This window comes from Seriola aureovittata, chromosome 3 (assembly GCF_021018895.1).
Source record: "Seriola aureovittata isolate HTS-2021-v1 ecotype China chromosome 3, ASM2101889v1, whole genome shotgun sequence".
Classification (NCBI taxonomy): Eukaryota; Metazoa; Chordata; class Actinopteri; order Carangiformes; family Carangidae; genus Seriola; species Seriola aureovittata.
The window spans coordinates 27,134,328-27,149,762 of NC_079366.1; the positions used below are offsets into that span (position 1 = coordinate 27,134,328).

Below are 15,435 nucleotides of genomic sequence, written 5' to 3' on the forward strand. Positions count from 1 at the left end.
TCATGAAAACGACATAGTATAGTAAGGCATAAAAAGTCATAAAAACGACATAGTTTAGTAAGGCATAAAAAGTCATAAAAATGACATAGTATAGTAAGGCATAAAAAGTCATAAAAACGACATAGTATAGTAAGGCATAAAAAGTCATAAAAACGACAAAGTATAGTAAGGCATAAAAAGTCATAGTATAGTAAGGCATAAAAAGTCATGAAAACGACATAATATAGTAAGGCATAAAAAGGACATAGTATAGTAAGGCATAAAAAGGACATGGTATAGTAAGGCAAAAAATGTCATGAAAATGACATAGTATAGTAAGGCATAAAAAGTCATAAAAACGACATAGTATAGTAAGGCATAAAAAGTCATAAAAACGACAAAGTATAGTAAGGCATAAAAAGTCATAGTATAGTAAGGCATAAAAAGTCATAAAAACGACAAAGTATAGTAAGGCATAAAAAGGACATAGTATAGTAAGGCATAAAAAGGACATAGTATAGTAAGGCATAAAAAGTCATAAAAACGACATAATATAGTAAGGCATAAAAAGGACATAGTATAGTAAGGCATAAAAAGGACATGGTATAGTAAGGCAAAAAAAGTCATGAAAACGACATAGTATAGTATGGCATAAAATGTCATAAAAACCACAAAGTATAGTAAGGCTTAAAATGTCATACTATAGTAAGGCATAAAAAGTCATAGTATAGTAAGGCATAAAAAGTCATAAAAAGGACATAGTATAGTAAGGCATAAAAAGTCATAAAAACGACATAATATAGTAAGGCATAAAAAGGACATAGTATAGTAAGGCATAAAAAGGACATGGTATAGTAAGGCAAAAAATGTCATGAAAATGACATAGTATAGTAAGGCATAAAAAGTCATAAAAACGACATAGTATAGTAAGGCATAAAAAGTCATAAAAACGACAAAGTATAGTAAGGCATAAAAAGTCATAGTATAGTAAGGCATAAAAAGTCATAAAAACGACAAAGTATAGTAAGGCATAAAAAGTCATAGTATAGTATGCGTAAAAAGTCATAGTATAGTAAGGCATAAAAAGGACATAGTATAGTAAGGCATAAAAAGGACATAGTATAGTAAGGCATAAAAAGTCATAAAAACGACATAGTATAGTAAGGCATAAAAAGTCATAAAAAGGACATAGTATAGTAAGGCAAAAAAAGTCATAAAAACGACATAGTATAGTAAGGCATAAAAAGTCATACTATAGTAAGGCATTAAAAGTCATAGTATAGTAAGACATAAAATGTCATAAAAAAGTCATAGTATAGTAAGTCATAAAACGTCATAGTATAATAAGGCATAAAAAGTCATAAAAATGACGTAGTATAGTAAGGCTTAAAATGTCATACTATAGTAAGGCATAAAATGTCATAAAAACGACAAAGTATAGTAAGGCATAAAAAGTCATAGTATAGTATGCATAAAAAGTCATAGTATAGTAAGGCATAAAAAGTCATAAAAACGACAAAGTATAGTAAGGCATAAAAAGTCATAGTATAGTATGCATAAAAAGTCATAGTATAGTAAGGCATAAAAAGTCATAAAAACGACATAGTATAGTAAGGCATAAAAAGTCATAAAAACGTCATAGTATAGTAAGGCATAAAAGCGTCATAAAAACGTCATAGTATAGTAAGGCATAAAAAGTCACAGTATAGTAAGGCATAAAAAGTCATCAAAAAGTCATTGTATAGTAAGTCATAAAAAGTCATACTATAGTAAGGCATAAAAAGTCATAGTATAATAAGGCATAAAAAGTCATAAAAACATCATAGTATAGAGGGGATAAAAACCTAAAAAAAAAAAATTAAATTTAAGCCTTATTATATTACGTCACTTTTATGACTTTTTATGCCTTATTATACTATGACGTTTTTATGACTTTTTATGCCTTATTATACTATGTCGTTTTTATGCCTTACGATACTATATCGTTTTTATGACTTTTTATACCTTAATATAGTAAGGCATAAAAACCTCAAAAAACGTCATAGTATAGTATGGCATAAAAAGTCATAGTATCGTATGCATAAAAAGTCATAGTATAGTAAGGCATAAAAAGTCATAAAAACGACATAGTATAGTAAGGCATAAAAACCTCAAAAAACGTCATAGTATAGTATGGCATAAAAAGTCATAGTATAGTATGGTATAAAAAGTCATAAAAACGACATAGTATAGTAAGGCATAAAAAGTCATAAAAACGACATAGTATAGTAAGGCATAAAAACCTCAAAAAACGTCATAGTATAGTATGGCATAAAAAGTCATAAAAACGTCATAGTATAATAAGGCATAAAAAGTCATAAAAACGACATAGTATAGTAAGGCATAAAAAGTCATACTATAGTAAGGCATAAAAAGTCATAAAAAGTCATAGTATAGTAAGGCATTAAAAGTCATAGTATAATAAGGCATAAAAAGTCATAAAAAAGTCATAGTATAGTAAGTCATAAAAAGTCATAGTATAGTAAGGAATAAAAAGTCATAAAAAGTCATAGTATAGTAGGCATAAAAAGTCATAAAAACGACATAGTATAGTAAGCATAAAAAGTCATAAAAACGTCATAGTATAGTAAGGCATAAAAAGTCATAGTATAGTATGCATAAAAAGTCATAGTATAGTAAGGCATAAAAAGTCATAAAAACGACATAGTATAGTAAGGCATAAAAAGTCATAAAAACGTCATAGTATAGTAAGGCATAAAAGCGTCATAAAAACGTCATAGTATAGTAAGGCATAAAAAGTCATAGTATAGTAAGGCAAAAAAAGTCATAAAAAGTCATAAAAATGTCATAGTATAGTAAGCATAAAAAGTCATACTATAGTAAGGCATAAAAAGTCATAGTATAATAAGGCATAAAAAGTCATAAAAACATCATAGTATAGAGGGGATAAAAACCTAAAAAAAAAAAATTAAATTTAAGCCTTATTATATTACGTCACTTTTATGACTTTTTATGCCTTATTATACTATGACTTTTTATGACTTTTTATGCCTTATTATACTATGTCGTTTTTATGCCTTATTATACTATGTCGTTTTTATGCCTTATTATACTATGACTTTTTATACCTTAATATAGTAAGGCATAAAAACCTCAAAAAACGTCATAGTATAGTATGGCATAAAAAGTCATAGTATCGTATGCATAAAAAGTCATAGTATAGTAAGGCATAAAAAGTCATAAAAAACGAAATAGTATAGTAAGCATAAAAAGTCATAAAAACGTCATAAAAACATCATAGTATAGTATGGCATAAAAAGTCATAAAAACGTCATAGTATAATAAGGCATAAAAAGTCATAAAAACGACATAGTATAGTAAGGCATAAAAAGTCATTGTATAGTAAGGCATAAAAAGTCATACTATAGTAAGGCATTAAAAGTCATAGTATAGTAAGGCATAAAAAGTCATAAAAAAGTCATAGTATAGTAAGTCATAAAAAGTCATAGTATAGTAAGGCATAAAAAGTCATAAAAAGTCATAGTATAGTAAGGCATAAAAAGTCATAAAAACGACATAGTATAGTAAGGCATAAAAACGTCATAAAAACATCATAGTATAATAAGGCATAAAAAGTCATAAAAACTACATAGTATAGTAAGGCATAAAAACCTCAAAAAACGTCATAGTATAGTATGGTATAAAAAGTCATAAAAAGTCATAAAAACGTCATAGTATAATAAGGCATAAAAAGTCATAAATACGACATAGTATAGTAAGGCATAAAAAGTCATAGTATAGTAAGGCATAAAAAGTCATAAAAACGACATAGTATAGTAAGGCATAAAAACGTCATGAAAACATCATAGTATAGTAAGGCATAAAAAGTCATAAAAAGTCATAAAAACTACATAGTATAGTAAGGCATAAAAACCTCAAAAAACGTCATAGTATAGTATGGTATAAAAAGTCATAAAAATGTCATAGTATAATAAGGCATAAAAAGTCATAAATACGACATAGTATAGTAAGGCATAAAAAGTCATAGTATAGTAAGGCATAAAAAGTCATAAAAACGACATAGTATAGTAAGGCATAAAAACGTCATAAAAACATCATAGTATAGTAAGGCATAAAACGTCATAAAAACATCATAGTATAGTAAGGCATAAAAAGCCATAAAAATGACAAAGTATAGTAAGGCATAAAAAGTCATACTATAGTAAGGCATTAAAAGTCATAGTATAGTAAGACATAAAATGTCATAAAAAAGTCATAGTATAGTAAGTCATAAAAATTCATAGTATAGTAAGGCATAAAAAGTCATAAAAACGACATAGTATAGTAAGGCATAAAAACGTCATAAAAACATCATAGTATAATAAGGCATAAAAAGTCATAAAAATGACGTAGTATAGTAAGGCTTAAAATGTCATACTATAGTAAGGCATAAAATGTCATAAAAACGACAAAGTATAGTAAGTCATAAAAAGTCATAGTATAGTAAGGAATAAAAAGTCATAAAAACGACATAGTATAGTAAGGCATAAAAACGTCATTAAAACATCATAGTAGGGGCGTCGTGTAGCGTAGTGGTTTAAGCAGGCGCCCCATGTGTAGAGGCTACAGTCCTCGCTGCAGTTGGCCCCGGTTCGAATCCCGCATCGGACGGCCTTTCACTGCATGTCATTTCCCCTCTCTCTGCCTCCCTGTTTCCTGTCACTCTCCACTGTGCTGTCCATTAAAGGCATAAAAGCCCAAAACAAATATACTTTAAAAAAAAACATCATAGTGTAGTAAGGCATAAAAAGTCATAAAAACGACATAGTATAGTAAGGCATAAAAAGTCATAAAAAGTCATAAAAACGTCATAGTATAGTAAGGCATAAAAAGTTCATAAAAACATCATAGTATAGTAAGGCATAAAAAGTCATAGTATAGTAAGGCATAAAAAGTCATAAAAACATCATAGTATAGAGGGGATAAAAACGTAAAAAAAAAAATTAAATTTAAGCCTTATTATACTACGTCATTTTTATGACTTTTTATGCCTTATTATACTATGACGTTTTTCTGACTTTTTATGCCTTATTATACTATGTCGTTTTTATGCCTTACGATACTATATCGTTTTTATGACTTTTTATACCTTAATATAGTAAGGCATAAAAACCTCAGAAAACGTCATAGTATAGTATGGCATAAAAAGTCATAAAAACGTCATAGTATAATAAGGCATAAAAAGTCATAAAAATGACAAAGTATAGTAAGGCATAAAAAGTCATAGTATAGTATGCATAAAAAGTCATAGTATAGTAAGGCATAAAAACCGTCATAATATAGTATGGCATAAAAAGTCATAAAAACGACATAGTATAGTAAGGCATAAAAAGTCATAAAAATGACGTAGTATAGTAAGGCTTAAAATGTCATACTATAGTAAGGCATAAAATGTCATAAAAACGACAAAGTATAGTAAGTCATAAAAAGTCATAGTATAGTAAGGAATAAAAAGTCATAAAAACGACAGTATAGTAAGGCATAAAAACGTCATAAAAACATCATAGTATAGTAAGGCATAAAAAGTCATAAAAACGACATAGTATAGTAAGGCATAAAAAGTCATAAAAATTACATAGTATTGTAAGGCATGAATACGACATAGTATAGTAAGGCATAAAAAGTCATAAAAACGACATAGTATAGTAAGGCATAAAAACGTCATAAAAACATCATAGTATAGTAAGGCATAAAAAGTCACAGTATAGTAAGGCATAAAAAGTCATCAAAAATTCATTGTATAGTAAGTCATAAAAAGTCATACTATAGTAAGGCATAAAAAGTCATAGTATAGTAAGGCATAAAAAGTCATAAAAACATCATAGTATAGAGGGGATAAAATACTAAAAAAAAAAAATTAAATTTAAGCCTTATTATACTACGTAATTTTTATGACTTTTTATGCCTTATTATACTATGACGTTTTTTTGACTTTTTATGCCTTATTATACTATGTCGTTTTTATGCCTTACGATACTATATCGTTTTTATGACTTTTTATACCTTAATATAGTTAGGCATAAAAAGTAATAAAAACGACATAGTATAGTAAGGCATAAAAACCTCAAAAAACGTCATAGTATAGTAAGGCATAAAAAGTCATAAAAATTACATAGTATTGTAAGGCATGAATACGACATAGTATAGTAAGGCATAAAAAGTCATAGTATAGTAAGGCATAAAAAGTCATAAAAACGACATAGTATAGTAAGGCATAAAAACGTCATAAAAACATCATAGTATAGTAAGGCATAAAAAGTCACAGTATAGTAAGGCATAAAAAGTCATCAAAAAGTCATTATATAGTAAGTCATAAAAAGTCATACTATAGTAAGGCATAAAAAGTCATAGTATAGTAAGGCATAAAAAGTCATAAAAACATCATAGTATAGAGGGGATAAAAACCTAAAAAAAAAAAAATAAATTTAAGCCTTATTATACTACGTAATTTTTATGACTTTTTATGCCTTATTATACTATGACGTTTTTATGACTTTTTATGCCTTATTATACTATGTCGTTTTTATGCCTTACGATACTATATCGTTTTTATGACTTTTTATACCTTAATATAGTAAGGCATAAAAAGTCATAAAAACGACATAGTATAGTAAGGCATAAAAACCTCAAAAAATGTCATAGTATAGTATGGCATAAAAAGTCATAAAAACGTCATAGTATAATAAGGCATAAAAAGTCATAAAAATGACGTAGTATAGTAAGGCTTAAAATGTCATACTATAGTAAGGCATAAAAAGTCATAGTATAGTATGCATAAAAAGTCATAGTATAGTAAGGCATAAAAAGTCATAAAAACGACAAAGTATAGTAAGGCATAAAAAGTCATAGTATAGTATGCATAAAAAGTCATAGTATAGTAAGGCATAAAAAGTTATAAAAACGTCATAGTATAGTAAGGCATAAAAACGTCATAAAAACCTCATAGTATAGTAAGGCATAAAAACGTCATAAAAACATCATAGTATAGTAAGGCATAAAAAGTTACAGTATAGTAAGGCATAAAAAGTCATCAAAAAGTCATTGTATAGTAAGTCATAAAAAGTCATACTATAGTAAGGCATAAAAAGTCATAGTATAGTAAGGCATAAAAAGTCATAAAAACATCATAGTATAGAGGGGATAAAAACCTAAAAAAAAAAAATTAAATTTAAGCCTTATTATACTACGTAATTTTTATGACTTTTTATGCCTTATTATACTATGACGTTTTTATGACTTTTTATGCCTTATTATACTATGTCGTTTTTATGCCTTACGATACTATATCGTTTTTATGACTTTTTATACCTTAATATAGTAAGGCATAAAAAGTCATAAAAACGACATAGTATAGTAAGGCATAAAAACCTCAAAAAATGTCATAGTATAGTATGGCATAAAAAGTCATAAAAACGTCATAGTATAATAAGGCATAAAAAGTCATAAAAATGACGTAGTATAGTAAGGCTTAAAATGTCATACTATAGTAAGGCATAAAATGTCATAAAAACGACAAAGTATAGTAAGGCATAAAAAGTCATAGTATAGTAAGGCATAAAAAGTCATAAAAACGACAAAGTATAGTAAGGCATAAAAAGTCATAGTATAGTATGCATAAAAAGTCATAGTATAGTAAGGCATAAAAAGTCATAAAAACGACATAGTATAGTAAGGCATAAAAAGTCATAAAAACGACATAGTATAGTAAGGCATAAAAAGTCATAAAAACGTCATAGTATAGTAAGGCATAAAAACGTCATAAAAACGTCATAGTATAGTAAGGCATAAAAAGTCACAGTATAGTAAGGCATAAAAAGTCATCAAAAAGTCATTGTATAGTAAGTCATAAAAAGTCATACTATAGTAAGGCATAAAAAGTCATAGTATAATAAGGCATAAAAAGTCATAAAAACATCATAGTATAGAGTGGATAAAAACCTAAAAAAAAAAAATTAAATTTAAGCCTTATTATATTACGTCACTTTTATGACTTTTTATGCCTTATTATACTATGACGTTTTTATGACTTTTTATGCCTTATTATACTATGTCGTTTTTATGCCTTACGATACTATATCGTTTTTATGACTTTTTATACCTTAATATAGTAAGGCATAAAAACCTCAAAAAACGTCATAGTATAGTATGGCATAAAAAGTCATAGTATCGTATGCATAAAAAGTCATAGCATAGTAAGGCATAAAAAGTCATAAAAACGACATAGTATAGTAAGGCATAAAAACCTCAAAAAACGTCATAGTATAGTATGGCATAAAAAGTCATAAAAACGTCATAGTATAATAAGGCATAAAAAGTCATAAAAATGACAAAGTATAGTAAGGCATAAAAAGTCATTGTATAGTAAGGCATAAAAAGTCATACTATAGTAAGGCATTAAAAGTCATAGTATAGTAAGGCATAAAAAGTCATAAAAAAAGTCATAGTATAGTAAGTCATAAAAAGTCATAGTATAGTAAGGCATAAAAAGTCATAAAAAGGACATAGTATAGTAAGGCATAAAAACGTCATAAAAACATCATAGTATAATAAGGCATAAAAAGTCATAAAAACTACATAGTATAGTAAGGCATAAAAACCTCAAAAAACGTCATAGTATAGTATGGCATAAAAAGTCATAAAAACGTCATAGTATAATAAGGCATAAAAAGTCATAAATACGACATAGTATAGTAAGGCATAAAAAGTCATAGTATAGCAAGGCATAAAAAGTCATAAAAACGACATAGTATAGTAAGGCATAAAAACGTCATAAAAACATCAAAGTATAGTAAGGCATAAAAAGTCACAGTATAGTAAGGCATAAAAAGTCATTAAAAAGTCATTGTATAGTAAGTCATAAAAAGTCATTGTATAGTAAGTCATAAAAAGTCATACTATAGTTAGGCATAAAAAGTCATAGTATAGTAAGGCATAAAAAGTTATAAAAATGTCATAGTATAGTAAGGCATAAAATGTCATAATATATTAAGTCATGAAAACCTCAAAAAACGTCATAGTACCTTAAGGTATAAAATTAATTAAAAACGTTATAGTATAGCAAGGCATAGGATATAATAAAAACGGCATAGTATACTAAGGCATAAGTACGTCATAGCATAGGAAGGCATAAAAACCTCAAAAAACGTCATAGTATAGTAAGGCATAAAATGTGATAAAAACATCATAGTATTGTAAGGCTTAAAATGTCATAGTGTATCAAGGGACAAAAAACCCTCAAAAATCATCACCATATAATGATGCATAAAATGACATACAAATGTCATAGTATATTAAGCCATAAAAACATCATAGTGTACTAAGGCATAAAGACCTCAAGAAACATTATGGTATAGTAAGGCATAAATTGTCATAAAAACAGCATAGTATACTAAGGAAAACATCACGTATAATAAGGCATAAAATGTCACAAAAATGTTAGTATAATAATAGTATAGTACCTCAAAAAATATATCAATGTCATAAGGCATAAAATGTCATAAAACATCATACTATAATAAGGCATAAAAACTTCAAAAAACATCATAGTATAGTAAGGCTTAAAAATCTCAAAAAACCTCATAGTAAAGTATGAAATGTCATAAAGACGGCATAGATTAGTAAGGCATAAAAACCTCAAAAAAAGTCATAGTATACTAAGGCATAAAATTTATTAAAAATGTTATAGTATAGTAAGGCATAAAATATAACAAAAATGGCACAGTATACCAAGGCAGGAGAATGTCATAGCATAGGAAGGCATAAAAACCTCAGGTTTCCTACACATCCTCATGAGGCTCCCTTCACATCCAAAAAAACTAAATCCTGTTTTATATTTTCAGAATAAAACATTTTGACCAGTATCCACAAATATTACATCTTTATTTGCATTTCATTTAAATTTATCTCACGCCAGGTGTTCTTCTGCAAAGTCTGTTTCACTCTAATGGTACCCATTAAAATCATTATCGTTCTGTTGTCATAGCTTTGGTGAAGTTTGTTCTGTCAGACTCGTGGTTGTGCACAGAATGTTTTTATTTCAAGAATGCATAATGTGCCTGAGAGGCCCAGCTTCTCATTTGCTCAAGTTACACAATCTCCAGTGAGACGTATAGAATAATCACAATTTGTTTTGTCTTTGACTCGCGTCTTCTAACATTAACCTGTCCAGTTTCTCTTCATATTTACTTTTAAGTAGGCATCAGAAACACTCATTTAATTTCACATTCTATATCACACATACAGTACAATGTTGATCAGCATGTTAATCTTCATTGCACCTGTATAATGTTTACAGTTACTGATATATTCAAACCCAAGACTCTCTTCTTTATGTCAGCACCATTCCAGCAAACGAACATAATTTAAATGTCTTGTGCATCAGCCCAACTTTGGGATCTCCACTAGAATGTAAAATAAACCTTCTGTAAGTTTGAATAATGTCTGACTGTACAGCACGAGCCTGAATAACTTAAGGTATAAGGGATGCTGCCATGTATCACCTTATTTCCAATATTGATGTCAAACATTTATCCATTTGGGGGAAAAACTGTTACTTTCAACAGCCTTTTAGAACAACTTGTTGCTTAACTCAGAGAAAGACTGAGAAAACACTGTATTTGATATTTTTTTTACATGTTTTAATAAGTTCTATTTTATTTGCAGATTTTATTTGCAGATTACATCAAAGAGTAGATATGCCCATACATTCATTTTAATTCATCAAGTCATTATGATAAGCTAATCAACAGGAGGTACAGGCATTGTAATCAGAAAATATGCACAGTTCTTGCTTGTTATTACTATAGTTATGTTTTAGGTTATCTCCAAAATCAATGACTTGGTCCAGATATGATCAAAGATATCTCTACATGTGACATGGATGTCTTTACTGTGGAAATACTTCTTTACAGTGGTTATGTACCTTCCTTCCCCAAAATTGGCAAATTGTGTTTTTCTCCAAATATTCAAAAGATAATTTCATGAATCTGTGGGTAATTTAAGTGAAAAGACACATTTAACAGTCAAGTCAAACAGTGTTCTTCACCAGGAGTCCCAGCATTCAGAGATGAATACAGATAGTGATGGATATGGATGGCCACACACAACCACCTGACAGAAACCAGACCATGTCCTGCATTTGAATAGCCACAGTCACCTTCTCATAACCAACTTAGCCTTGATTTGACTTGATACCAAGTAGCAAGTAGCAGTAATCCCAAACCACAAACTACAATAGAAAGCAACAGTCTTATATATGTCTATATTTAATCACCATTGTGACTTTGCTCCTGATTTATTTGCCTGTTACATTTGATATAAAGCTGGATGTTTTAAGTTAGTGTATCATTATCATCTCCGTCTGTATTGTGGAGAGTTCTGAAGCTCTAAACAGCATATTCACTGCAACTGGAGAGAGTTGACATAGTCAACCATTGAGAAATATTGAATCTGGTTTCTTGGGTCTCAACTTGCTGTCTGTACCGTTTAACTTAATCCCCTCAGTAAATAATATATATAGAATTTCAGTGGTTTCACCTATGGAGGCCTTGATAACACTGGATCATTAATTTCCCATAATGCAACTTGATATAATCTTTCAATAGACCCTCTATGTTAAGTGCCTTTGCCCTAAGTTTGTAGTGCAGGCTAACATTATATTTGACATCAAATCTAAGAAAACATAAATACCCCCAATGAGCTCTGGGTTACTTATTCATAGATAAGTTCCTCCACAGTCAAGACATTTTACAAATGTTTTACAGGTTGAGTAGTGTTGACAAATAAAGTGATCATGTGTAAAATTGGGTAATTGAAAAATGTTACAAAACACACAGCACAATTTCTGTAAGTGGGTGTTTGTCGCTTGTATTCCCAATAGGGTTTTATTTTTATTTCTCAGTCCGGGCACATTAGTAACACCTTGCATTAGATTTCTCATAAATGCTTAACTTGCATCACTTGTTTACTGAACAGTGTACAGTTGCATCAGTGAGATGAAGTGCTGCTGTAGTTAAAGTACCCATAGGACCAGACCTGGGATCAGTTTACCCTTTTACACCCTAACATGAGTCATAATTGAGGGAAAATGAAAAGTAACAACAACAACAACAACAACAACAACAACAACAACTCAGAATATTGCTTTGTGCATGTGAAACACATTCATGCATTCTTCCCAAATGTGGATTTAAAAGGCAATTTAATGAACACTACAGCCTTGGCAGTACTATATTCTGCACGTGGGTTGTTCTGCCCTGAAGGCAAAGACAGAGTCCCCTACACACATTAATTACTCAAAGACTAAGGCAAGAAAGTCATTATTATTTGCCCTGGCAGCATGTATAACTCTACATGGACTCAGTTTCAACCTAAACACGCCCCTTTGTATGCATCCAATCACTGAAGACATCTTGGCATCTTTGCATTACTGCCCAATCACAGCTTCAGTCAGTCACCATGTTGTTGAGCGATAACCGACATCCTTGAGACTGGCCCAATCCAAAAATGGCATTAGTCCTTGTGGATCGTTTTTAAAAGCCCTTAGTCCTGATGATCTGGTGCTACATGCAGAGGAGTTTTGCAGTTGGTGAAGCACACCAGAACTGTTCGACACTGTGAATCATTTAAGGTAAGATAAGCTGCGATTTTTAGATCACAAGCAAAGACATACTGTAATTGTCATGATTTCGATGGTAGCGTTTGGACTAAACCATTTAACTGGCATTCTTTAGAGGTCAAACTGTGCAGAAATAAAATATGGTTTCTTTAAAGTAACCCTTTACTCCACATAATTTTTTTCTCGTTCGCAGCTAGCCTCTTCGTCCAGCATCAACCTTTTCCCCCGCAATGTTCAACACTACGCAGAATCCGCCCACCAACCTCTATGTGAACTCTACTACTGTCAGTGGCCACCATATAACTCCACCATGGTACCAGTTCCCAGTGTGTGCCGTGGCCCCTTATGGCTTCATTTTCTACTTTGGGGTCAAGGTGTTCAATCTGGCTCTGGGGACTCCCTGTAACGTCCTGGTCATCTGGCAGATCGCCACTAAGAAGAGTGACGCCTCCACCTCTGACATCTTCATCTTCAACCTGGCCATCCTGGACGCCTACTTCTGCCTGATGACACCCATAGAGATGGCCAACCGGCTGCTGCTGGGTGACAGTCGTATCTGGTACTTTCAGAGGTTCGCATACGGGATCAAAGATGTAGCACCACTCTTTCTGGTGAGTTACTATGTCTAATACTTAACTAATATGGACATGTTTTTGCTGCACTATTTTAAATGTAATACAGCTGATAAGACTGTCAACATAAGTTTCATACATAATGGTAAATCATATGAAATTGATCCAAATTGCACCATTATCAGATCATAACATCTTTTTTTTTAAAGATTAAAAAAAAAACTTTACACAGAAATCTCTTAAAGGTATTTTGTCTCAAGGCAGAATTAGAGATTTGGATATTTAAATCTTAATTTAGTACAATTTTTTGACTTGGATCAATGTCTGGAAAACGTGTTCTGACATTTATCAAAAAGTCTTCTTCGGTTTTTTATCAGTTAAAATTCAAGTTCAGTAATTTTGATTCAACTCCTTCAAGCAGGTTTCCGTTCTATTAAAACTACTTTTAAAAATTAACTGAAGTTCACTGTAAGATTAAATTTTTTCACTGGTCTCCTGCCCCAGGTGTGTATTTGCCTGGACCGCTACATTGCAGTGGTCCATCCAGTATTGTTCACTGGTATCCGTGACAACAAGATCCGCATTGGCATTTCTGTGGTGGTCTGGGGTCTCGTCCTGGCTTATGGCCTCACCAAGTGCACCCTGGGAGTCATGAGTGTCAACGAGGTCTTCAGCGGTGTGATTCTCTTCGCCTTTGCGGTCATGGTCTTCTGCAACATCTCAGTCATCTGGGTTCTCCGCCGCTCTGTGGCGGGAAAGGAGGAGATGCATCCGGTGAAGAAGAAGGCCTTTAAGATGGTGCTGATCATCCTGGCCATCATCGTGGTCAACTACCTGCCGCCTGTGGCGCTCATGCCCTTTGTGTCGTACTACTCGTTTGTGGCGTTTCGCTGCCAGATCAGCATCAGCGTGTTCTCCATCATGGACCTGAGCTGCAGCATCGAGCCTCTTCTCTACATTACAAAGATGGAGCGTGTGGACGGCAGTTGCTGTGGGCGGAGTTTGTCTAAGCAGCCACATGATGCCAAGGTGTAATCAAGCCACCTATATCTCCAAAAATGTTAACTGACTGACATCTGATTTTTTAGCATCTGTTTTTATTATGCAGAAGATTATTATGCATAATTTTATTTTCACCAATATAACATACTAATTGAGGTTAAATCTCGTCATGACTGAGAGCGCACACCCTGGATAGCAAAGTGAAACTTCTGGCCCAACGCTAACGCTAACTGCAACTAAGTGTAGCAAAAGTGTAGTAAAAGTGTAGCAGTAACTGGTTGTGGAATTCAGGTGATTTACACTATGTTTAAACACATATTTAAGTTAATTAATTTATTACGTTACAAACAGTAAAAATTTACCAGAAAGCTGAAACATATTTTGTTGGTAGATTATCTGAAAACAGAACACAGCATCTGATTATTTTTTATCATTAGGGAGGTGTGACAGTGAAAATAATCATCATAAAATGCATAAATTGAGGGTATTGCAAGCTTTCTATCTCTTACACAGTTTGCTGGGCAGCCTGTTAGATAAAACGTAAGGAGCAACTCTCTTTTTTTTTTTACCTTGACCAGGAAGATTTACTATTGTGCAACCAGCAACTGGTTTCCATTAAGTTCACACAACATCCCCAGAGGAAAAAAAAATCATTAACTACAGTAACAGTAGATAAGGCTGGAGGGTACTCCAAAAGATCAAATACAAATAATTTGTACCAATGTAGATTATTCCTTGACGAGCCGAGTTTGTTCCTATGGAAACCGGTATAAAACCTCCTCTCATTAACGCACCCATACATCTTTTTGTCCACTTTAATGACAGCCTGGAGCAGTGCCTGGTTCACAGAGCATTGATTAAACACTAAGCCAGACAGTAATTAAGCCTCATAATCAGAGACACGCTATGGGACCAATTAGCAGCTATGTAATGAGTGGGCAGGCAGATTATATAAGTGGTTAACAAACTTAATACATAACACACTGTAATTAGTAAAGGAAGACAAATATGCAGCATAATGACTGTGAAGTAACAACTCCCATTTTAAGAAGAATTTACATACTGACAAATAGGATTTAAACTGTTGATTTAAATGATGTGTTGTGGTAATTCGTAAAAATATAAAATTACTTGTCTGTGGTTGACGTTTTCTCTTTCTTGAGATACTTTTGGATGATTTTTGTGGTTTATTAAAATGTCAACATA

The 15,435-nt window shown here is 31.3% G+C and overlaps 1 protein-coding gene across 2 annotated transcripts; it reads left to right on the forward strand.

The window, feature by feature from the left end:
- Positions 1-8,124: 8,124 nt before the first annotated feature.
- Positions 8,125-15,305, forward strand: LOC130166998 (G-protein coupled receptor 4-like). Of its 2 annotated transcripts, XM_056372893.1 has the most exons (3): positions 8,125-12,667; positions 12,849-13,266; positions 13,732-15,305. In XM_056372893.1, the coding sequence occupies exons 2-3, from the start codon at positions 12,886-12,888 to the stop codon at positions 14,260-14,262; spliced, it is 912 nt and encodes a 303-aa protein (XP_056228868.1). In that variant the 5' UTR covers positions 8,125-12,667; positions 12,849-12,885; the 3' UTR covers positions 14,263-15,305. The 2 variants fall into 2 exon arrangements, with proteins under 2 accessions (XP_056228868.1, XP_056228867.1); XM_056372892.1 differs by having other exon boundaries at positions 8,125-13,266.
- The last annotated feature ends 130 nt before the right edge of the window (positions 15,306-15,435 follow it).